Source organism: Agelaius tricolor, unplaced genomic scaffold, assembly GCF_023055355.1.
Source record: "Agelaius tricolor isolate 1412-34295 unplaced genomic scaffold, bAgeTri1.0.p SCAF_5, whole genome shotgun sequence".
Classification (NCBI taxonomy): Eukaryota; Metazoa; Chordata; class Aves; order Passeriformes; family Icteridae; genus Agelaius; species Agelaius tricolor.
In genome coordinates this window covers 35294062-35320300 of record NW_027269265.1, presented here as the reverse complement: position 1 = coordinate 35320300, position 26239 = coordinate 35294062, and the positions used below count along the sequence as shown (strand labels likewise).

At 41.3% G+C, this 26239-nt stretch overlaps 1 protein-coding gene and 1 long non-coding RNA gene across 5 annotated transcripts in view; one reads left to right on the top strand and one right to left on the bottom strand.

Moving 5' to 3' along the window:
- LOC139590091 (uncharacterized) overlaps positions 1-26239 on the bottom strand; it is a 43522-nt gene continuing 17283 nt past the window's right edge. For 2 of the 4 annotated variants that reach the window (XR_011679228.1, XR_011679226.1), the window contains exons 2-3: positions 8278-8382; positions 1-4825 (exon numbers count right to left, since the gene is read on the bottom strand). This is a non-coding gene — a long non-coding RNA (uncharacterized lncRNA). Of the gene's footprint in view, positions 4826-8277; positions 8383-13231; positions 13361-23086; positions 23352-26239 lie in introns of those variants that run through there. The other 2 variants (XR_011679227.1, XR_011679225.1) reach the window with 2 other exon arrangements.
- Positions 13373-14965, top strand: LOC139589541 (inositol 1,4,5-trisphosphate receptor-interacting protein-like 1). The gene is given in 3 exon segments (XM_071425980.1): positions 13373-14576; positions 14579-14679; positions 14681-14965. Coding segments are annotated over 3 exon segments (1590 nt in total).

Sequence of the window (26239 nt, the reverse complement as noted above, 5' to 3'; positions counted from 1 at the left end):
ACAATGATTCTTTGGTCCCTTGAAGTAATAAATGGTATGAAGCAAAATGGCACAGCAACATTTTTTACTCTCATGCACTAACTACTAAAATAAATGATACATAATTAAAACCTGATAAAACTGAGCCAGCTTTGTATTTCCATTGATCCTTATGCTGAAAACAATGTAGTCAGACTTGGTTTATCACAGCAACTGTTTCTCAGTTTAGCCTCTTTCCCAGCGGGAGAGTCCAGCAGTTTGATGAGTATGATTAGAGATGCACAAACAGTTCCGTTTAGATCAGTGGGACATCTCAAGTTGATGGAGAACTACACACATACAGCAATGTTTGCAGAAAAAGACCTTGCATCTGAAACACTGCTATGCTTAGTAAGCACTGGAGAAGAATGTGTGGGGAGGGACTGTCATGCATTTTTCTGACCAGGAGTGCAGAGTTTTATTGTTCCCTTTCCTCTGTATTATATGATGTGATCTGAAAGCCAGAAGAAACCACCATGGTCCACACCAAGCATGGAACACCACCTGTTCTTAATGATACATCATTAAAACTGAAGAACCCGAGCTAGAATTTTCATTTTCACTAACATTTCCTATTGAAAATATTTGTTCAGCTTTTCTTTATCCCAGCCACTGATTTCAATGACAAAACCACACATTTTATAAAATATTATATCTTCTATTGAAGACTGCAGTGGTAGAAAACTTCCCTCATGCCCAGTAATGCTGTCCCAAAGCCGTATTATCCTCATTGCTGTAAAGAGGTCCTTTTATCAGCTTCAGAATGCACAACTTTGAACCCCTGCATATCGTGGCTGACACTAGAGTAACACATGCTCACAGGGCTTCTGCTAACTCTTACTCACAGCTCAACAGTGGGAGTCTCCAGGGTATTCCAGCAGACTCTTTACATGGCAAAGAGTCACAGCACATCATGTTCCCCTGTGATCATCTGAAAAAAGGAGGAGTAGATATCGCTAACTTTTTGCCAGTAGCATCCTCCTCTCCTGGTGCTTGAAAAGCTCAGAAAGGCAGAAGCTGCTGCAGCTGCAGTGGTTCCAGTGCTCTGAGGTAGGGCCAATGTTTTCCTTTCAGTTTGCAAACCAACAGCATTGTTGATCGAATGAATAAGTGTTACCCCATAGCACTTACTTCATAAATATTCAGTAGCTGTTAATTACAAGAAAAAATGGAGCTGCTGGCTCGAGGTGAGTGCTGAAACACCACTAAAGCAGTGCTTTTTTCTCATGAAGGCAATAAAGAGGAGTAAGTGTCTCTCTCTGGCAGAGGGCATGAAAAAAGCAAAGAGGTTTTCAGAGTTGTTCAAGGCAGGTTCTATTTTTCATAAAATGTTTAATTTAACAGTGACCTAGTTTTACAACAGCTTTCAGTGTCTTGGCTTTTCTTATCTCCTGTGTCTTAGCCTACATCATTAGAAGAGCAGACCAATAGGCTTTACAGATTTTGTTAAAGCAAACTAAATAAGGCCTTGCCGGGTGGATTAATTCTTCTCTCCTATTTTGTTTCAGGCAGTCGTTATGTTACAGTTTCTTTGTACTTTTAAAGAGGTTTTAGCACATCTTTTACAGATTTTTTTTTAATTTCAGCTCAAAGCCCTTAGCTTATTTCATGTTACATTTCTGAGTATCAGACTGCAGAGACACTCTTGAATTCCTCAGCCTTTTTACAAAAAAGATCCTTTGTTTTGTAAACATTAAATTAACTGTATAAAATTGGTGGCTAGCTTGACTAGCAAATTTGGACATTTACAGGCAGTACAGACTCATGCCAGCTTTCAGCAGGAGCAAGTCATGGCGAGCCATTAATTTTATTTACCTTACTTCACCAACCAGAAGAAAAAAGTTATTGTGCATCCTGTTATTGTGACCAATAAACAGCAGGTCAAGTGATGCTTGCTCCCTTTTTCACTGTGTTCTACATTCAATGCTCTCAGATACTGTTTCATAGTACCCCTCTGTGATTCCTAGGCTGTCTTTACAGAAGCGTGCTTTAAAAACCCCTAAATCTCTATTGTGTGTGCTGTGTTCCATATGGATTCAGCAGAAAAAGGGAGCAATTAGAAAAATGATACTTCAGCCATGCAGCACCAAAACACACTAAGTCTGCTGAAAGACATCTCTTCCTTCCACCTCCATCTCAGAGATTGCAGGAAATTTTATCCTTTGAGGAGCCTTGCTGAAGTTGAGTCCCTCCTGCATACCCTTTAAGGAAGGGAACACAGTGTAGGAGATGATGCCACATCTGCCAGGTTTATACAAGTGTGAGTGCTTTCTCTACAGGGAGAATTTCCCTGTGGGGATCCCAGCCCACAGAGGTTTCCATTTATCCATGTTAATGTGTTTCACAGAAATTGAATATGTCAGACTGAATAATGCAAGTAATGTATACTGGCAGTTTCAGAGCCATGACCTAAACAGTATCAAGCACAATGTATACTTCTACACCTACAAGGATCATGCAAGCTAAAAGAACAAAGACAACTTAATAGGAACCATTCAGAGGCAATGTGTACTGGCCTTGTTGAGCTTCACTTAATTCCTCCCCTTGTGCAAAGGGATTTCAGTTGCCTTTGCAAATGTGAAGTTTGTGCCAGCTCTAATGTTTTTTAAATTTTGAGTGACTTAAAACAAATTTCTTGGTGATTTGTTATCTCTGGGGGGAAAAGCCATGGTAGTGAATTTTAAGCATGGAAGAACTTGAATCCCACATAGGAAAATCACATTATCAAAAGTATAGAGAATTTTTTTAAATAAAGCTAAAGACATCAGAAGAGCACTAGTAGCAGCTCTTCTGTTCATTTTTATCAATAAATAACAATGTAGGAAAGTAAAATTCACAGTAAATCCACCTAGGAAAGTCTGGAAGACCCTGTTTGCTGAAAGTATTGAAAAGACATTTGTCTAAGAAGCTTTGCTTCACATTGTTTTACCTGGAAGCCCAAAATGGACAAAAAGCAATACAACTAATGCAAAGAGGAGAGGCTCCATTCCCTCAATATCCAAGTTCTTGCTCAAACATAGCAGAGACATGTGTTTCTCTTCTGTCTTGGCAATCTCATATCTGAGCAAGTCAGAGCACTGGTGAGTGCGGAAATTAGCATGGTCTCATACTTTTCTGTGTTAGAGAGGACTGTGGAGAGGATTTTAGATTCTTCTATAACATCTCTAAATTGCTAAGATCTCTCCACATCTTTTAGCTCGTCAGGAGATCAGTTTTTTGTATCTATCAATGTTTATTCTTTTCTGTCCTTTAGTCAAGAACAGCCTTCTGCCTGCACTCTATCTGAACTTGTAAAGTTTTCCTGAACATGGCAGAGCCTCAACTTCTGCCATGTCAGGTAGCCAAACATTATGAAAACTCATGGCACTAAGTGGCAGAAATGTGTGAATTCCCATAGAATTCAGGTTTTCTCCAGCTGGTCTTTACTCGCTGGTCTGGAAAAGCTGCAGAAGTAGTACTTAGAGTACATCATAACATTCTTGACTTTTTTCTTCTGTGATATTGCAGAAATTTCCTTTGGACTTTTTTTTTCTGTTTGAAATACTTTTTATGACTGATTAATTACATAAGAAGTGATGGGAACTGCTGCGCAGTGGGAATGAGGAACCTGAAGTGTGGAGGAAGGCATGAAATATGTTTAAAAAAACCCTTAAATCCAGAAAGATGCAGTATGTGCCTATAGGAAAGGCACATACTGATCATATTGTTTGTATGTGATATCTCTCTCTCACCAGCATTTATCTGTGTCTTCTTAAACTATGCATTTTTCACAGCAGAAACTATATTATCTCATGGTTTTGAAAAAGCGTTTCCCATATGGAAGGAACTGCAAACATCACCATGAACCATGTTTCTTTTCTGTACTTGGATGATTTATAGTACCCACCAACACAGTTCAAGTATTGAAACACATGTCTCGGTGTTTCTGTATCTATCTATCTATGTTTATATGTTCACTTTATGCACACAGACATTTTTATATATAAAATTTTTTCTCTAATAGTTACAAAAAATGTGCAGGGTATTGATGATTTATCTAAATCAGATGGTACCACTTCTCCCTCTTTGGCTAATTTATGTAACTAAACATCACACTGCATGTTCTGGTTTTGACAGGAAAGTTCAACATTTGACATGCTTTTGGCAAATATTCACTTACTTAATTTTGTTTATTTTTATTTGTTTTCCTATTAACGTCAGTTAAACCTGACCAGTCAAATATTTCTACATTTTGCATGAGAAAAGTCCTTAAACTCATCTTCAAATTCAAGTGACAATTAACATTTCTTTATTATATTTATAATAATTTTCAATTATTGTCCTAGCTTGTCTACTGCTGAGAAGGTACAGCACAGGGAAGAGATCTGACTCAGTTGGGGTCAGCTGTACAGCATTCACTAAAATGAATGGGTGGAAGAAGGGCTCAAAAAACAGATAACAGCCTAGGAAACCTGGTTTTTCTAGGCTCACAGTAGGGACAGTGGGAAAAGTCTCAGAGATTCAAAGCTGGAGCATAACCTCAGATGCTCATATCTGTGACAAGAAGAATCTTTCTCTCTGCTGGGCAGAAGAACATAAGAGGGTTTGTCTCACTGGAGAGCTGTCATCCTTTCCTAGGTTTGTGAATCTCCCTTCTCTCCAAAGCCAGGAACCCAGATGCCAGTTTTGCAGATCTCAGCAGTGTGAAATACGAGATGGATCCCAGGGCTCAATTCCGGTCTCATCTTCCCCCTCTCCAGCCAGAACAACTTCATCAGCAGCTCTCTGCTTGAAATGCAGTCTTTACTTCAATGCTCAGCCTGTTAAACTATGACAGTAAAGAGATTAATACAGCCCAATTAAATTCAAACACATTTCAAACTGGTTTACTCTGTTAAACTAGAATGTGAGAACAAAACACTTGCACAATGCATAATTCAAAATCATGCATAGGACTTATTTTAAAAAACCATGAGTTTAATTATTTTTTTCCTTAATTATCCAAGAAACTGCTTTAAATCTGCATTGCTGTTAACAACTCCACAAAGCTTTAAAAGATATAATACACATCATGTCAGGATCTCAAAGTGCCTTACTAATGATAATGAAACAGTGAAGCTTCAAATCTTCTTTCAAGTAAGTACCTGTGGCAGGCATGGTTGAGAATCTTCCATCTGCAACCACTTGGGCCACAATGTTTCACTATATGAATCAGCAAAAGTCTGGATTTTTTTTAATTTTATTTTTAATGTTACAGCAAAATCAGCTTAACCAGTTGCAAGGAGATCTGATGAAAAAAGGCTTTTTCCCATGTTAAATATATTTTTATAACTGAATATGCCCATGTTTTGAGACTATTGTTAAAAATGTACCAGGGAGATGGGCCTTGGTGACAAGGATATGCTATCTTATGAAAATCTGCCCAAATTTTGACAAGTTACAAATTCTAAAATTTTCAACTTGTTCCTGCTTACATTCTTAGAGACTGAAGGCTAAATTCCTCAGAAGCTGATTGCAGTGATGCACATTCAGAATAGTATAGTTAATTTTAACTAAATGTGTAAATTATTCAGTAGAAGGTGGGGGTCTGCTTCTTGTAAATTTGTAGCTTAGGAGGGGACTAAAAATCACTGAGTCTGGCTCACTGCTCAGGGTAGGCTCAACTATACCTAAATTTACAAGTTCTTACAGACATTCAGGGCTGGAGATGCCATATTTATTCTACTATTTAGTGAAATATTATCTGTACAAGGTTTCATCCTGATATTGAAGATGAATCTTGTGTTAAAACAGGAGCCCTTTATTTCTTGTCCTCCATTTTAAATGTAGAAAGCAGATTACTACTGTTCTCTTAGGAGCAGAATTTCACATTTTAAAGTCTTTTACCCATTTTTTCAGCAGAGCAGTCTGCACCTGCAAAGACAGCCCAGGGCAGCATTCTCCTGTTTTGCACTAGCTCAGCATTATTTCATTCTGTTCAATTTGTGTTCTAGGAGGCCTGCTAAATATTTTCCCACAGAATTTCCTTGAGAAGAGTTCCTTGTTGTCCTGTGTTTCTGCAGTTTCTTGCTCCTGTCTAAATGTAGCTCTTATTCATCCTGAATTCTACCCACACTTTTCAGATCATACCTGCAATTTATCAAGATCACTGTATTTTAATCATCTCCTCAACAATACTTGTAGTCTCTTGCTGCTTGAAATTATCTGCAAATTTAATAATGATTCTTTTTGTGTCGTCATCCAACCCATTAATGAGTACTACAAGACCTATAGCAATCCTCTCTGGAGCTTCATGGAACTCATCCTTATGTTTTGACAATGAAGTATCTGTAACTGCTGTTTGAGCATGGTCTGCTAATGCAACTCAGCACATATTTTCAGTACAAATATTTACAAGTTCACAATTTACCTTCTGCAAAATTGTTGTTTAAAACTCAGTCTTTCTTCTTTTTTTTATTTTTATATTTTTCCCAGGAAATTCTTTTATTAAAATATTAACAGAACTCCAGCTTTGAAGGAGATTGAGCAGAGGTAAAGAGATTTCATGTTTCATTCAAATACATAATCGTGGGAAATATCCTGAGGTGCACTTTTATTAGTATTCACAGAACACTACTAACTCTGTATCTAACAATAATAATAACTCAGTATCTAACAGTATCAGCATACTAATAACCCAGTATCTAACTCTGATACTGCCTGTCTCTGTCTCTTATTGACCTCCCTCCCAAAAGCCTTTCTCATATTTTCCCACAGCCATCAGCAGCTGATGGCAATATCATATGGGAAAGTGTAAGTATTGAAAGATGGAGAAAGAAAGTCCTTGCTACTCCATTTAGCCATTGAGCCATCTTGCTTTGACTTAAATATTTGTATTTGCAGAGACTTAGAGATCTTATGCTAAGTTTTGCTCCTTTAAATCACATGTCCAAACGAATAATACCCTTCATGACAGGTAGAACATATTTAGAAAAAGCTCACAGATCAGTTCATGTGGTTGTGAGCTACAATTTACCAACATAAGCTAAAAAACCAGCTCTATTCCCCCTGTTATAATCAGCTGATTCTCCTCACCCTTTCAGAACATAAAATATCTCTCCTCCTAGATGCTCAACTATTCAGTTTTTTGAATGATGAGGAAAACCCAGAAGTATTTCTATTGTCTCTACCTCTTGAGCAGGCAAAGTCTTTATTGCTTTTGCATGTCTGATACGTTGAGTTTCCAAACTGCATAGTACAAGTACAGTACCATTAATCAAAAGTCTAGCAACAACATTTGGAGATACAGTCTAGCTGGGAAGTCACTTGTCACCTTGAAATGACAGCCAAGCTTCTGTTCTTTAATAGGTCTCATGCTTTTATTGTGCTGTGTAATCCTGAAAACTCTCAGTGAAGATGAAATTTTACCATCCTGTCCACAGCTACAAGCAGCTGTGTGTTTACCCAGTACTACAGCCATGGATGTAGCCTCCAACAATCAGTCCAACTCACCAGTCCACCAAGGTGAGGAGCACAAGCTCAGTGTACACCTTATCTAACACAGGCATCTGCTACCAAAATGTCCTTTTCACCCAAGGCCTGGCCACACACATTCCCTGCACTTCCATCAGATGACCTAGTGGCCACATAGCTACAGGACAGGTCCATTTGGCTGGCAGATCCAAAGGTAACAAATGAAGATGGCTGCAGCTGGAACAGGGGACCAAGACTGCATTTTAAACAGGCTACTAGGTTTTAGCTCATTTAGATGCAACTCAAAAATCTATGTTTGCCTTCAATCTACATATTTATCTCCCTCCTACCCCCTCTAGCTTCCATGCATAAACCCATGCCCATGTGTTTTAAGTCATATTTTAAAAATTATTTTCAGCAGCTCTCATTTTTAATCTACAGTTAAAAAACCTATGCTCCATGACAAAAGCCAGACTTGGTTCTACGCTGTCTCCTCTGGCAATGCCTCTTTTGAAAACAGAGGTACTTGTTTGGTCTTTGCTAGACCAAACAAGTCTTTTTGTACATTAATCTTCCAGTCAATTTCAAGGAATTCACATTATCAGAAATTAATTTCAAACAAAGGTAAAAATACTCTGCTCGTTCTCCAGATCAACCTTGAAGAACTGTGTTATATGATGGTGATGGTGCACAGACTCAGCTATAGGACTTCTCTCATACATGAAGAGACTGATTCACCTCATGATCTCAGATAGGCATAAAGTTAGGTCCTCCTGTAACACAATTTCCCATACTTCCTCTGTAGTCACCTGGGGAAAAGTAACTCACCTATTTTAGATCCAGATTTTATGCCCTCTGGGGTGGACACCATATTTTCCTTCTTTTGGTGAGAGTCTGGACAACCAGGTCAGACCAGCTGTTAAAGGGTGGGAGCTGGGAGAGAAGAAATTCAGATGATTGAACAAGAAACTCAGACACTTGTGCCTGCAAAGCATTCTGAACTCTCAATGAAATTTTGCACAAAACATTACCCTTCAGCATTGTTTCCTAAACCTAAGAAGATACCAAGCATTTAAACACTGGGTTGAACCATGCACACCTAGTTCTTGGAGGACTAAATCTTGTTTTTTGACCTTTAATTATCTATCCTGTTACATATTTTTAAAATAAAATTGCAAAAAATATGAAGGAAAATGCAAAAATATCCCAATATTGCAACATGCATAGATGCCAAATAGGAGATCTCAAGAAATCCAAGGTTTCTAGCTTTGCAGTCACCATTAAAATAGGGTTATGAGACCAGCAGTTTAATGCATGATATACATCAACTATGTAGTACTATACTAGGAAAAATTAGGACCAGCTTCAGAGGTACTTTTTGCACACAACATTGGCTGCAGGCTTAGTCTGCCAGTAATATCAAATTATTTTTCTCTGTGACTGACCCTGAAGAGGACAGTTTTCAGTGTCTGTACACTGCATTGCTAGTTACAATCACTGTACTGTAGAAGGAGCTTCCAAAAATAAAAAATTGATAACCACAAAAAAAACCCAACCAAACAAACAACAAAAAAAACACCCATGAAAGATGAAAACACAATTGAGAGAGACTAATAAAATTTCAGTTTCCATCTTCCTGACCCATTCATTTGCTGCCTTAGGCCATCCTTTCATGGTTAAAATGTAATTCACTCTAGGGAGATATCTACCTAGTGTTCACCTGATTATCTTAAAGTTGTTTTTTCATCACTGTAGTGTCTCAACCCTGTATAAGACCAACATTTAAAAATATCCTATGCAGATCTTGAAGTCTTAGCTACTGCAGTTTAAGAAGAAAATTTTGGCAATATTTTAGCAGCCTGCTTTATCAGTGAGTTTCAAATAGTTGGAAATTAACTGGTTTTAATATAGCATCTAGATGCATCTTCACACTGAAAGCTTTTTTGTCCAAGGCAGATTAAGGTTTTAAACAGCCTTAGACAGAGAAAAATACCATGGGGGGCATATAGAGGCCATGGGAATATTCTGTAGTCTTAAACCACCCATTCTCTATCCCACAAACTTATGCAGAGAACACTTCTACAGCTAATGCTGAAAAACATCCAGAGCCAGTGAAAAAGAATGGAGAGTAAAATATTCTTTTGAGAAGTGGTATGATCTCTGGTTGTTGCCATACATGTAACTACCACTCCTTCAGGAAAACTCCCTGCAGTATCACAGGCTTTACTCAGTCTCTTCTTCCTTCAGTGCTTCTGCCTTAGTTTTAACAGGTACTACAGATTCTGGAAATATATATGTATGTATGTTATCAGTATCTTCTGCTTTGCACAATTTTATTCTTAAGAAGAAAATTGCAATGTCTCTTTTGTAAGAAATTAGCATTTTTACTTAAACCTGTACTTTCACAGATCTGGGACGTTGCATGTAGGCTGCTGTGTATTGCAATTAAAACTCTCCAGAAATAAAGACCACAATTAATTTTGTGTTCCATCTGGATTCCTATTTCTCATTCTATCTTTCCTTGGGAAGCAAATGCAATGCTGTTCACCAAAATTTTTTCCTGTCTTTTATTTTTCAAAAGCAGGTAGTTCTGTCTTCATTAACTAAGTCTCTTAACTGAAGCTACATCTGAATGACAACATTCATTCATTCATTCATTCATTCATTCATTCATTCATTCATTCATTCATTCTCTATTGCCATGATACACCTCCTCTCTCAGATTTACCCTGTTCATGCCCTCCCACCCCCACTCCCCATCACAAAGGGTTGGCTCTGACTCTCCATATCTGTATAAAAACATGGTCTCCCATTTCTGACACTCCTGTACATCATGTCAGGACTTTGGACAGACCTTCAGACAGGAGGGTGGCACAGCACCACCCTTTGCTTTCTGTTCATCAGACACCTTAATAAATGTGGGAAAGTTGAGATAAAAAGTGATCCCCTGAACACTTCTGTTGTTTGCTGTGTGAAGTGCTCAGTTTTTTAACTGACTGTCATATTCTCATATTTGCCACAGCCATAGCACCCATGCCCTGTAAGTTATTTCTTTCATAAACTTAGCATGGAATGATGCATTTCTCTGAAAAGAAATGGGAAGATATGCATCATGCTTGCAGGAAAACTGCTAATTCTGCTGCTGACGGGGCAAGAAAATAGCATGTGTCTCAATTCTGGCTCTAGAAAAGCTTACACATTGATTTTCTTTACAGTTCAGAAATTGTAACAACATTCCTAAACACAGATTTGGGGCTAGGTTTGCAAAATTCATATTCTAATTCAGAATACACAGTTCATGTATGAAGAATGGTTCATAAATACAGAGTAAATAAATACATTATGCAGTAAATACATCTTACAGAAATACAGTTCATAAACAAAAATGCAGTAAATACATCTTACAGCATATACAGTTCTTAAACAAAAAATTCATAGTTCCTATTCCCCCCACCCCCCAAACTACTGTATTCTGTCTGCAATGCTCACTTATAAAGAAAAATTGTGAAGAGGCCATGGCAAGGAGCCTGGAAGTCAAGATTCATATTACCACCTAGACAGTGAATGCCCTCCATATTTGGGAGAGTCCATTCCCTCAGGGAGTTGCTGTTGCTCCCTCTGGGAGCTTCCCTCAGGACAAAGTTGCCAATGAATATAGTGCTAGAACAAATGCTGTGTACGAGAGTGTTTGTGCATCACTTTGTCGGGAATTGTGGGCAGAGTGTGCTGCAGCAGAAATTATGCTCTGGCAGGCTTTCTTCTCTGATGCTGTAAATAAGGCTCTCTGAAATGTCCATGATCCTGCCCTGGGGCAGTTTGGGAAATTTGTCACTCCTTAGTGCTGTGCACAACAGATGAATGGTCCTGTAGAGCACATGGAGCAGACAATCCTGGACAAGATCTGCGTGGCCTGGGGATCCACACATAGGAATGTCTTGCAGCAGCAACAGCAATGAGCTTTTATTCTATTCTATGTCCTGCTCTTAGGGCTCTGCTGGTGCCTCAAGAAATGGAGTTGTCAGGATGTCAGCAGCACTTAGAAGAAGTGCACCAACAGTGACATTGTAATCTGGGATTGGGGAAATCAGAGGACCTGAGAAAGTGACCAGATCCAGGAAAAGCCAAGTACTTAAAGCTGAGTCACATCAGACCCCACCCCATCTTAGACCCAGTGTCACCAGGAAAACACCTCAGAAGTTAGCAGTTGGAGATTCTTTAATGAGAGATGCCACAGCACCTGTTTGACATACAGGAAATATCTCCAAGTTAGTTTGCTGTGCAGCAGGAGCTCATAAACATGATAGCATTGATAGGATATGAAACTGGCTAAACCCTCAACTTTATCATTCATTCCTACTCTGCAATGCAGGATCTAAAGACACAGTGGTAAGGCAACATAGAAACATGAGAAACACCATATGGGCAATGAAGACATGGTAAGTAAAAGACATATTGTCCCAGAACATCCAAGTCAAAAGTGGTCAGGAAGCAGGAAATGAACTGAACAGAAAATGTCTGCTAAATTAGGTAGTACTTGAGTTTTAGACCGCTATGGATACAGATACACTGTGCAGACACTACTGGAATTTAATGGCATTCATCTGACCTGATAGTACAAAACAAAAGAGGGGAAGATGTGGGACTCAGCAAGGAATGGAAAATCTGTGGGCAGCAAGACTCATCCTCTTAATGATCTCCCTGGTGCAGCAGCCACTGAAGACCACGGTGGCTACCAAGACGATTTTCACCCTGTGCTCCCCTTGCACTCTCAGGCCTTGCCGGCCACTTCACATGGGCTCTGAAACTCCCTGGCAGCTCTGGCTGGTCAGGGACCAAGCAAGAGGCACTGCTGCTGTGCCTCCTTGTGTCCCTGGGAGACAGAGAAGATCCTGCTCATCCCAGACCCTCTCTGGGGTTTGGCACAGCAGAAATGAACTTGTCGGACATGAAGAACACTGTTCTGTCGGCAGCGGGAGTTGCCCACTGGATATCATCCCCCACACCTGCCCATCACCCCTGGGAAATACCTCCATGGAGTCAAGGTCCTCTCACAGCAACACAGCAGGAATGTCACCACCAGGATATTCAGCACTACACACCCAGGGGTGCCACTTAGGTCCCAAGAGCACCCCGCCAAGTACACAGGTCAGCACCAAGGGGACCGGTTTCATCTCACAGCAGGAGATTTTCAGGAACAAAGCATTCCTGGGTCATGTCACCCAATTTCAGATTGAAAAGGGTTGGGGGGAGGGCTTCTGCCTCTTTTGTCAAGGGAACCCCTGGGGGGGTCCCCTCACCACCCCGGCAACTGCTCTTCCCACCTATCAGGCCTTGGGTTGCCCTGGGCCATTAGGAGTCCTAGAGCTGAGGTCGAGATGGAGGGCGGGGCTGGCCTGGCTGGGATGCCCTGTGGCACCTGTGACATCACAGCACCGGTGTCACAATGGGGGCAGCTATCAACCCAAGCAGCAGGGAGCGCAGCCCCAGTACAGCCTCGGCGAGCGGCGAGCGTGCACGCACGCAGGAGGCTGTGCTGAACGTGGAATAAGGCCCACGGCAGAAACGCAAGTACCCCAGGCAGCCACTTCTCACTGTGCATCCAGAGGCTGGTCCCTCGTGGGAGTGTCTTTGGCAGGGCACGGTGCCGCGGCAGGGGCAGCAGCACAGGCCTCGCAGCCTGCCAGCTGCCTGGGGCCGCTTTCCTGCCATCAGATCCCTGGGGCTGCTGTCCCCACTTCCCCTATCAGTACCTCCCTCCCATCCCCACTCAACCCCTGCTCACCTCCTTAAGGCCATGCTGGCCATTAAGCTCCTTTTCTTGCTTGCGCAAGGCCTCCTCCAGTACCCGCAGCAGGCCGGGGATGGGCTGGATGAGGCTGCGCTGGAGCGCATGCAGCAGCGTGCTGAGTATCTGAAGCAGCAGATGACTCAGCTCATTCTGGAGCTAGAGCAGATGAAGCTGGAGCAGAGCTGTGGGGCCTCAGGAGCTCCGCTCATGTGGCAGTTCTTGGCTCTGACTGGAATCCTCCTCCTTCTCTTGGCACTGCGCTTTGGACTCAAGAAAATTAGATGTGATCCAGACAACAGTGGCCACAAGGAGAGGCCCAGCAGCAACTTGGTGGAGGAAGAAGAAGAAGAAGAAGGACACAACAGAGCGGCAAAGGAAGACATAGAAAGCAACGATGCAAATGTGGAAGAGGAGAATAAGAATGGAAAGGAAGAAGGCCGCAACGTTGATGCAAAGGCAGAGAACAGTCTTGGACGTAAAGCAAAAGAAGGCTATGATTATATAAAGGAAGAAGTAAACAACGACGAGGAAGTGGAGGAAGTCATTGCTGCCGGAAACGGAGAGGACAAAGGAGATGCAAATGAAGACGACCACCACCACAGCGTCAAGAGGAACCTTGGAAGCCTTTCAGAGGTGCACATAGAGTTGCCTGTTCTGGATCTGGACAAAGGCTGCTCCGTGATTAAGGACCTGATGGACAAACTCATAGGCATCTTTGGACAAGGCTTGTCCAACAGCTTCTATCCGGTGCCACAACAAGCCATCGGAGTGGGCATCACCTTTGAAGGCTGGAGTTCCCGTGCACAAGATGTTGTGTACCGCATGCTTGTACCCCTGAGTCCCCCTCCAGGACATGCCTTCCACCTGGAGCTGGACACTGCAGGGATGATCCAGAGGAAGTTCTGTGTCCGTGTGGAGCTGCTGTGCACCTGCACGAGGGAGAGGCTGGGAGAGGACATGCTGTGTTTCCTCCACCACCCCGAGGAGGAGCTGAGAAAGAAACAGGACCCCAGCCTCCTGCACACCCTCTGCACTGGTTCCTATCTAGATGTGAAGAAAACCGTCCACTGGTTCTATCGATTCATGAGAATAGCCTGGACGCTTTTGCCTCAGTCTTCCCACTGGCGTTTAGTGTTTCAGCCCTGCAGCCGCTCCTGTAAATTTCTCCTGAGGAAAGACCAGGAAATCTTTGCAGCTGAGGTGATCTTTGGAGTGCAGCAAGGAGACTCAGATATCTTTGTGAGCAGCCAGCCTGCAGAAGTAGGCATCCCAAGCGCAACGTGGCTTGAGACTCACGCCGTGGCAGAGGCAAAATTCTTCCAGCACATTTCCAGACAGGCCCTCCAGCTGGCACTGCAAGTTCCTGCAGCTCCTCCAGCAGCATCCTGATGGGTGGAGGTTTTTCCAGCTATGCCCTGAAGACCGTGGTGATGCACCTGCTGAACACTCTACCCCCTGACTCGGTGGCACAGGAAGGATTTCCGGCAGCAACTGATGGATATCTTGAAGTACCTCCGCTGCTCACTGGACACAAAACAACTTAACCACTCCGTGACGGGCAACAAGAGGCTTCCTGAGGAGATCGGTTTGCCCTCCGACTTCCGGGTGGCTCAACCGCCCAACCTCTTCCAGCACCTGACCAGCAGTCCGGATGCCCACACCAAGGCCCTGCAGGAGTATGTTCACCTGCTGCAGCGGCCCAAACAACTGCTGCTCCATGGCCGTTGAAAGAGATCCTGGTGCACAGAGCTGTGCTTCTGAGGCCTCTTGACAGACCCTGTATATATGAACCTCCTGTAGTTAGTGCATTTACAGTATATATTAGTACCCTGGAATTAGCGCATTTGCCATACTTACTAATACCCTCTAGTTATTGAATCTACTTTATATATTGGGACCCTCTAGGTAGTGCTTTTACTATATATATTAACACACTCTAGTTAGAGAATTTACTATATAGAGATATATATATACACATATATATATATATGTATTAGGACACTCTAGGTAGTGCTTTTACTCTATTTATTAATGCCCTCTAGTTAGTGCATTCAGCAGTCCAGAACCCTCTTTATAATTGTTTCAATAAACTGGAATATTCCAGTATTCAGATGGTGCAAGCTCTCCTTTAACTCGACCAGACCTAGAGCATTTGTAAACTCCACTAGTTGTGAATCTGTGACTGGCTGGGAGTAGGCACTGTTATTAGCAAGACTTTTTTAACAAACACACAGTTCGCCCTTCCTACTGCTTACAGTCTTATTGCACAGGCTCTCCATGTCTCCCTTGCATACAAGCGCAAATTTACTTTGCATAGCTGCCTTTTTCTGCCTCAAGCTGGATAGATGGATACCATATCCAGGTCCTATGACAATTGTGGTAACTCAGTCTGTGAAGTTTTTGAAGCTCTGGGTACAAATAATACAGTATGGGTAAGACCAGAACATAGAGAGATAAAGCGAAAGCGTTTCTCCTTCCAGAGCATAAACTAAATCCTTAACAGCATATTCTCCTTTTAATGATAGAAGCAAGGTAATATATTTTATATTCATCTCGAGATGGCAAAGTGCTAGAGATGAAGATCCTCCCTTGTAGAGCATCAGTCATCCTTTGTAGAAAAGTGAGGAGGACCATAGGTAGCATCTGCCAAACTGATCCTCATCTCATGTCAGCAGAGAGTTGCTCACTAAAGCACTCTCAAAAAGCTAGAAATAGATAATTAGCAAAACCCCAAACCTCCTATATGTTGTCACAATTAAGTGGAATTTGTATCTGAAGCCTCTCAAACTGAGGGCTTCCTCTGAATAGCAAAAGAGGGGAAATTTTTTAAGCAGTCTTCAAATCACGCAACACACTGTTGAATCATTTTCAGGGTTTTCAAAGAGGATGTATCATGATACAATCTTGCTGGTCACAACATCAGTTGTGGTCATGCAGTTACTTAAATGCCTCAAGGAAAGCAACTGGAGCTTTGTTAGTGATTGCTGGGATTGAACTCCCCAAACCTCCTGAAGGCAGGTTACTTATGGTACAGATAAAAGTATCCCCTTCTCTCTTATTTTCTCATTTGCTGTCCTCCCTGTTGTTTCAGCAACCTCTCCTATTACTGCACTCAGGAAGCTTCCACAGGACTCACAGGAAATTCCTCTCTATTATTTGGCATCTTGCAGACCATATACACTGTGGCTCATCTTCTCAGTGAAATACACAGACTTCACCTCCTCTATCTATTTTCATAGGGAAATCTTGCCATTCTCCAAATTGTTCTTATTACTTGTTTTGAAGGCATTCTATGTTTCGTGGATATATTTTGATGGGTAGCCAGATCTGAGGGCTGCATGCTGGGAGAAGACGAGGTATTTTTCCAGTGGCAGCTGTATTCTTCGCCCTCCCAGGGGCAGTGGCTGTGTTTTCTGCTAGTTAATATTTTAAAAAAATCTTTCAGAATGTGATTTTCTTTCTGGTTCCCAATCCCTGGCTTCCCAGCCCCAGAGGGAGTTTTCTCTATCAGATATAGGAGAAGCCTGGGGCCACAAGTAAAAGGGACTTCAAAGCCAGGAGAAGCAGAACCACATCCCCTCCTTGCTGTGCTGCAGCTCCTCCAGAGATGCCACAGCCCTGGGACAGTGGCCAAAATTGCACTTACTTTGCAGAGACTGGCAAACTCCACACATTGCCTGACCTAATGGAGAACATCAGCAGCTCCACCTGCTAAAAAGCAACATGCAAGTTTTTGGCTGTTGGTATGAGCCCTCCACTTCTGGAACCAAATCTCTGTAGCCTGAATACTGTAAATCAGCATGAGACTCCTTGTGTCTAAAGAGAAGGAGGTTAAATCATTGCTAATGGCAGAAACACACTTTCATCCTCCCCACTAACCATTTTGAGGACAAATAAATGCAACTACTCCCAGAAAAGCTGCCATTAACTATTTCTGAAACTATTTCCCTTCTTGCTGTATCAACAGGAAAATAAGTTTTTTCTCCTTGATATGGTAAGTTGAGCATTCTAATTTGTAATGTCACAGAGAGGCATATCTCAGAATAAAACTTCAGTGTCTCATACTGTGCTAGATTTGTGAAGAAATAAATTTTCAAATGAACTTTTTTTGTGCTTTTCTTTCATAATGGGTGGGATTATTTCTTTAGTACTTCAAGTAGCTGAGGAGAAGAAAACCCTATTCCTCTTATCCCCTCAGGGCCCCTGAATCCCATCCAAAAAGGGTAAATATAAAACCATTAGAAAAAAAAATTCATTTTCTAACATGCTTTGTTACTTCTTGGGACAGACCAGTTATCTTTTCCTTGAATTTATTTGGGGATTGATTAAACATAGCATGTATCAGAGATTATGTCTGTCTTTCTTACCACTCTTCTAGAGAAGATAAAAACTAGAAAATACATGTATTCTGTTCTGTTCAGTCTTGGAAAACATATCAAAAAATAGGTTCTCAGGGAGAGCAGTAGAACCAAAAAGTTCAGAGAATCATTTTCTAACGTTCCAGTTCTTACCAGAGCTTGCAAAATCTGTCTCACAATACACCCATCCAGAAGGCAGGCTGAGAGTCTGCCATCAGCCTTACTCTTGCTCTGATTCAATGCTGCTTTGATATTTTGCAAAACATTTAACTGAAAGAAACTAAAATTGCTTTTCTGCTTACTGAAGAAGATGTCAACAGTACATTGTCATAGTAAACTATGGATGAGAAATGGCTGTATTCTTATCTCACAGACATCATTCATCCAGAATATATCTCCATCTTCTTGAAGTGCAAGAATGCACTTTAAAACAGAGCAAGAAATAAAAACATAGGCAACCAGGAATATTATAAGATGTTCCAATAAAAAAAGGAGCATCTTAATCTAGCTCTGGTCCAAGGAGAGAACAGACTTATTGGCCCAAATGAAATGCAGCAGCAAAGCAGCAGGTGAGATTCCACTGTGGCATTCAGCTGAAGAAGCATGGGCTGGAAAATACAAGCTGATGACTGTCCTGATACATACCACATTGCCCAAATGAAAGGCTCATTAACCCCAACAAGAAATAACAGAAATCTGTTAATTTACTCAAAATGCATGCACCAGAGAAGTGGCTTGAGGAGTGTGTGTGTTTATTTGATTTCCATTCAAGAAAGGATGACACAAGTACAGGCAATTGTTATGGCTGATAACTACTAATTTTTATTTGTGCAAAGATGTAAACCTCCCTGCTCCAGGGAAAAGTCTTTGCTCTCAGCTTTTGCTACTCGTCAGAGCTGCAGTGTCTCATTGTGCTCACAGTGCCTTGGCCCTGTGAAACTGGGCCCTTCCCAGGCACAGCAGGTACACCTAGTGCCACACCTCTCCAAACCCAGTCCCTGCAATGCTGATACAGTCCCTGATCCGTGTAGGTATACAGTCTGGCTGCTCTCTTGTCCTATTCGAGGCTTGCAAAAATCATGATGCAAGCACTCATAAATACTTAACAATAGTCCTAAAAACTGCTCTAACAGGCACAATATTGAACAACAACAATACTGAAGATAACATCTCTCCAAAACTGGAACTGTAGAGAAAAAGGTACGTAAGTGTCTTTGACCAAATTCCCCTTGTATGGGGAATGTGCTGAGCGACTGTTTAAATGTCCAACTTATGCAAGGTGAGCTTGGTGGAACACCAGTGATTTTGGCCATCTCTGTTAAACGCAGAACTGATAATTTAAACAGTCCTGTATTTTCTTTTAACTTGGTTTTAATAGCTAAAGCCCTTCAGAACATAATTAATGTTATATATCCACTCTTGAGAGCAAATTAATCAGAAAGACCTCAGAAAGACCATTAAGTTTTTTGCCTCTGTGCATTGTAACCAATTATGAATCCAAGATTCACAGCTATTAGCTTCACCTAGAAATTCAGAAGTTGCCAATATATTAATTGCAATTTAATAAAGAATTAACAAAAGATGGGAAAATTAATTCAGATGGAATAAGGAATTAATTTTGATGAAATATTAAAAATAGCATAATTAGAAGTAGGAATGTCTATGCCTCTCTCTTCTTTAAGTAGTTTTCGTCTCATTCGGACTGACTTGGTATATCCATTTTATTCCACAGAAAAGTCCCCATGATTCCAAAGTACAGATGGATTGTGCTTTTAACTGTACACTGCACAATTTATATGTCATAGACAGCATAAAGCACAGCAGTTATTGCTCTGTGTTTGGGGATTCTGTGGTCTCCAGAAATCCAAGTTACTAATAGTAACAACTGAAGCACTGAATCACAGACAAATAGGAAAAAAAATTCAATAGATGTTGGAGTATCTATCGCAAATAAGAGATGGAAATGTGCAAGGAAGAGTGTGCATAGAGCTCCCTTTCATTTTTTTCTTAAACTGAATCATAATGCACAATGTGTGACGTCATAAAAAGCTCTACTTCTAATATTTCTTCTTCTATTGAGATTTCCTGGTAACATCACAATACCAACACTGCAGGCCAGGTGCTCTGTTTCCATATACTACCTTTGCAATCAATTGCTCTATGCTTGCTTCTGGTTTAGAATCACACTTCATGTTTCATTACATTAAAATATAGTTAATATGCTCAAAGTTGTGATTTCATGGGGTATAACTGATTAATTGGAGCTTATTGAAGAGGGCTGTGTTTGCTTTCCAAGGTATCACCTTTACTTTAATGAACAGACGCTCTACAAGCTGCAGCACATGGATGTAAGGGATTGGTACTGACTCAATTTCCTTACATATTCCTCTCTAGGTTTCTTTCTGTGCTTCCCCATATCTTTTGAATGCAAATCATGAATAAGGTCAGATGATGTCTATAGAATAAGCATAGCCATTACAAAAATCCACCTGTCATACAATGCCTGAGATCCCTAGGTCAGGTGGACTAGTGGTGACTCAAAATGGGACCAGTATAGGAATATACTGTCTTTACACTGCAATAAACAGCCAAACTCCTTTTGCTCAAAAACTGGGCCAGAGAGTGAAAGATGGAGGCTTGGAGAGAGAAAAAAAGTGGGAGAGAGATTAAACAGCCTCTGGTATCCAATGCCTACGGATGACAGTTTCAAAAATATTTCTGGGGATATACTTGGCAGGCAGTAGCCTCCAATTTCCTTCTAGATACATATAAAGAGCAAAAGCACACAAACAGCCTCTTTTTATAAGAGATATATTTATCATAATTCTCATGCATGTACAAAGATAATTTACAAACTAGCTAAGGCACAGCTCTCATCACTGGTCCCTTCCTCCTCCCTCCCCGCCAGGGCTACCTCCCAGAAAGCAGCTGGTACTCATGAAGTGGAAAGTCAAGACTTAAGACCAAGCCTCTTGGCATGACAAACTGGAGTGGTTCATGAACCCCCTGTCCTTTCACAGCACCTGCCATCCCAAAGTTTCAGACAGGGTCCTGGAGCCCTGAGAGATTTAGGGAATGAGTTCCCAATGCTTTTAAAAAGATGTGAGTGCCTCTGTGCTCCAAGACTGATCCTCTGAAAATCCTGCAGTCACAGATGCAAAAAAATAAAAACCAATTGACAATTTCCTACATTGTGCAGAGTCAGTTTGTCTCTGGGCTTGAAATTTAATTCCCCAGGAGAAAAATACTTTGCCTGAAAAATTTACAGGCATCCAAGAGAAAAGGAATTGGGGGGTCTGAAACAGAATAGATGCAACCAACTTCTAATGGCTTCCATGCCAACTGTTCAGGAGAAGTGCACAGCCACCCCTTCCCTCTGATCTGTGCTGGACACCCCACTCAGGGAGCTGAGGGAAGAAAAGAGGAGCAGAGGCTGAGGGGAGAGAAAACACAACAGCAAGGGAAGGGGAGTGAGGTGCACAGTCCTTTGGGAGGAAGTCCTGGCCTGGGGGGAGGTAGTGAAGCAGAGGAAAAGCATGAAGGAAGAGGCTCATTGGTACAGCCATACTGCAGTGGCTCCAGGCTGGCTGAGGAAGCTTTGCATCAATGTATTGCAGATCATCTCTGCTGTCTGAGATGCTGCTGTTGGTTCTGTCAGCAACTTTATCTGAGGATAAAGAACAAAGTCAGGAAAAGAGGGGAAGGAAGGATGCAGGGAGCTAGCTGCCTCCTGCCACCTTCTAACATCAAATGGCTGCAAGAGTCCAGCCTGGGAAGCCTTTGAAGTGTGATTCATCTCGTAAGCTACCGAAGTGGGCAAACCTTTTTCAAGTAAAAAAAAAAATTATCATCAAACTTATCTCTCCACTTCAAATGCAAAGCCATATTCCATGAGTGGAAGTCAAGGCCTGCTGAATCCAGCAAAAGAATACTCAGAAGAATACCTGGGCTGTATGAAATGGGCAGGAATAGGAACAGCAATGCTTCTTCATGGCTTTTCTCCCAGTTCCAAGGACTTGCCATATGTCATGATCCTTGCTAATCATTTGAAATGTAGGTAGCTCTGGATTACCTCAAGAGTAGTGCACATAAAACAAGGAAGGTCATAAAACTAAGAAGCAACTCCACTGCCCTTCTTAAACTCTTCATACCACTCACGTTTCAGCAGTGCATGGATTTCATGCAGGACTGATAAGTGTGCCTTACCAGTTTGGATGTTGATCTAACTTTTTTTTTTGACCTGACACACTACTGCCACACAAAAAAAAAACAAACCATGTAGCTGTAAACAGGCTGAATTCAAGCAGAAGTTTAACCTCATACAAATGACTGTCACACGGTGAGCCCTCAGATGTATGTACAAAAAGTACAATTGCAATTAAAATGTGAGATAGTAACTCAGAAAGCAGACTGATAAGTAATATGTCCACTGAATTAACTAATCTCCTAGCTACATGAATGAACAGTAATTATAGGTATCGTGAAACAGAGTCACAGAGTGTAACTGCACTGTAATTATATTTGCTGTATGAAAGGGTGACCTAGGTATTACACTGATAAATGAGATGAAAGGCAGAGGAAAAATCCCAGCTCAGGATCCAAGCAGGTGGAACAAAAGTACAACGATACCTATTCAGCAGTTTTTACTGCCTTACCATCTCCCTGCCAGAGAAATATTCCACACATCTCTGGGGGGGCAGTGCTGGTACACGTGTCAGTACTGGGATTACATGTGCACTGCTCTGTGTTAGTGTCATCCCTGGAATCACTACCCTGAGCTACTAGCAGTGACAGGCAAACTCCATAACAGGAGTAAACTGTCAGCCACACAAATTCAATTTTTTCCCTGCAGTATATTTGGTTCTATCATGCTTAACGTTAAATGCACATTTACTGGGGTAATGTCAAGGCACTCTGCCCCTCCTGGTCATTTCTACCTAAAGATAAAGAACTGGAAGGAGGAAAAGACATTGTTTTTTGCTGGGTTTGTGATTCTTGGGTTTTATATATTGCTTTTGCATTAGCAAAACTTTGCTGTTTATCTCTGACCTTTTCAGTACCTGGCCAGCTCAGAAGAGGCAGAGGATACACCTCAATACATAAGAAAAAAAAATGAGAACTGAGAGAAAAGAAAGCATGGGGAAGTAGCTCCAAAGAATAGAGACAGGATAGGAGAAGGAAATGAAGGGAATCTGGTCAAGTACATCCCAATGGGACTTAAAGATGCCCCCTCCAAATCCCATACATTTCCAGTCACAGGCATGGCATGCTTTTTGCCTTTATTCCTAAACCTAAAAAGAAGCTGTTTGAACTTGTGTAACACTGCCATCCAGTGCTGCTGGTGTCCCCCAGGCTGCCACTCCTCCTCTCCGCCCTGAGCTGAGCTCGCTCATCTGACAGCAAGGCCACCATCTCAGCAGGGCCCAGTTATCACCATCCTTGGGACAATCTTTCAAGCTGCATTCCCTTACCTCAAGCTGCATTCCCTTACCTGTGGAAGTCCTGGCATGACTCTAACCTACTGGATGAAGAGAGAATTGGAATGAAGAGAGAATCCCAGCTATTTTCAGTCACTGGAACCTCTGAAGCACTGTAGATCACATCATCTCAAAAGATGAGCCCATCCACGCACTTTCATCTCTGTTCTCCAGTCTTTTAACAACTCTAGAAGGAAGGTTTCTTATTTGATAAGTATAATGCTAATAAGCTGCTTGGTCTTGAGCTTGAAAACTGTGATGTAACTGGTATCCTTCTTCTGGGAAGGGGCATGGTTATTCAGCCTACAAGGGAGACAGAATAACAGCCATGAGGATGTTGATTAGGTTTTGCTCTAATGGTCAACATAGTAAATTTGAGGAGAGGCAGATTTCCTATAATTTTTAATAAATAAAAAATTTCACATCCCTCAAGCAGCCAGAAGGGATATTCTCAGACATTTTTCAGTGTGGCCCTGGGTTTTTCTCTTTGAACTTGCTAAAACCCTCAGACTTATATTTTGGGACTCATTTCAAGACCTGTCTCATAATAAATATGACAGGTTGATTAATACAATACAAAATAACTTACATGCAAATTCCTCGGCATATGCAAAAGACAGTCTTCGTCCTTCTGTTGCTTCAAAGCAGAGCTTTTGGTTTTGCAACACTAGTTCAGAACTCTGTGCAAGTGTCTCACAGGCCAGTTCACTCCCTTTAGCAGAGGAACAGATTTCTTCTGGATTTACCAACCTTCATCACAGATGTCTGGAACTTTTTCACTAACTAAATTGGTACATTTGCTACAAAATAGCAAAATTACAAAAATAGCTTCCTTCAACTGAACAGCAGCAGAATGGACTACAATGACTCACAAAAATAGATCCATTGGCTTTTAAACATCCTTCAGCAAGAAAGGTGCAGCTGAATTTGATAAAATACAGACACTTTCTCTGCTAACTTGCACAGTCAGGAGAAACTCTACCTTTCAAATCAGGTGAATTTGAAAGGAAATCTTTGATGTAACACTCAGAATAATGTCCTGTAAAAACAAACAAATGCTTCTTCTCTATTTTACTGTAGCTATATTTAGTTAATATTGATGATTTGAAAATTTAATGTAAGGATTAATAGTGGGGATGGTATTTTTATTCTTGATCTGCAGAGATACATCATTATTAATTAAAGCAGATACTGTACCTGAAGCCAAATACATAGCACACAGTATTTTCCATTTCTTTATGCTTCAGATTTTTCAATAAAATTTCTTTAATATGCAGAGTTATAGCAATGTTTATGAAAAAAATCTAACCATTGACTGATGTAGATGGAAAGATACAGTAATTATTATATTAACTTCAGAAAGAAAACCCCAAATTTTGGGTTTGTTTCTGTGCTACTTCTGGGCATTTATTTTGGCTTAATCCATGGAAAAGTGTTAAACTCTAGAAATCTTTCAGGTAAAAGATTTTAATCAAAAGCTTTCAGGACTTTCAGTTTTCCATATTTTCTCAGCCTCCAGGCTTTTCCTGATCTACTTACATTCCTTCCACCTGCTCTGATAATCCTCAGCCATTACTTCCCACTTCTGGTAAATACAGGGCCCCTATTTCAGAGTTTGACAGCAAAGGAGCACAGCACTGAGCATCACCTGTGATGTGTTTTCTGCACCAGCCTCATCTAAGATACATAGATTATGGTCTCTGTCCTTCACCAATGAAGCCACTTTCAGATGAGGATAATATATGCCAGAATGAAAATGCCATTCTGAGAATTATGAGCAATCCATTAGAAAAAAACCATAATTATCATTACCCTTAGTATGCCAGAGGGCTACTGTCCTAGTGTTCTTAGTTTCCAACTTGGAAGAGCCACTTGGGCACAGCGACCTCTGACACATTGTAACTACAAGAAAAGCACCATGGAAGAACAGCAGATCCTGGATACTAATGTGTATGGTACCAAGCCCAGGAATGACAAGGTGAAAATCCTCACTCACAGAGAGCTCATCTTTAGGGACTGAAATGGAAACCATGCACTCATTTGTGTCAAAGAGGGTTGCTGATCCCTGCTAGTATCAGTCTATTACTGCACTGCTGTCAGCGTGGGCAGTGAAACCTGCTGGATCAGTTCCCAACTTTGCTGGCTTCCTTGTCCCTGCTAGGAAATGCAATAGAGAAATATTTTGTCTTAAATGTGAAGGTGGGCCCTTCTGTTCTTAGGTTTCAAACATCAGTACCTAGGCAGGACCTGATTAACAGAAGCAATGCCTCTCCAAAAATCTGGGGTGTGAACCAGCTCAGCTGGACAACAAGTGGTAAGAAGTACCAAAGCCTGACCTTAGGAAAAGGTCAAGTCAGGTATTTTCCCAGGGCAAGACAGATCCACATGGGGGAAGATCCTCAAGGCTCACAGCAGCTGGAGGGTGCCACTCCAGTGACTTCCCAGGCAGAAGGACACCAAGACCAAACAAGCTACCCTGACCTCCCTTGGCTGCTCTTCCTGATCTGCCCATCTTTGTATCTTTGCCAGATAAACTAGCAGAATAAGTTATTCCTCTATGACAGCAAAGCCAAGCCTTGTACAAATCACTGACCTTGAGCCAGCCCTGCTCATGGATATCTCTAATGGGAACTAACAGGTATTTCATCTGCTTTAGTCCTAATTTCATAAAATTTTACTAAAATCTCAATTTTTAACCTTAGCCAACTGGTGGTCCTCCAAATGTATCATAAAAATGAGTCTTTCACAGACACTTTTTTTTCCTGCCATCCTCCAAGGACCATTGATTGCTTTTCCCACCACTGCACTGTTCCCAATACAGCACTATATTCCAGTTATCTCCTGCAGGAATCTAGACTTTAATACTCCATCTTTATATAAGCCTTTACAGACTTTTGGTGCCAGAAATGATCCCAGTTCAATAATGTAATTACATTGAAAGACACAGGAATAAAGGAAAGCAGCTAAGTTTCTGTGAAATTGAATCAATTTGCAGCAGATTTAACTACTTGTAGTGCTTATCTTGTATCTTGACCCAGAGTCATGGAGGGTCATGATGGGAAGTCCTGTTCATTTCCATCAGTCTGACATCCAGGGAAGGAATGCTATCCACAGAGCATCTTGGAGAATTTGTCACATGCATATCTAGATTAAACAGTCTTCAACTT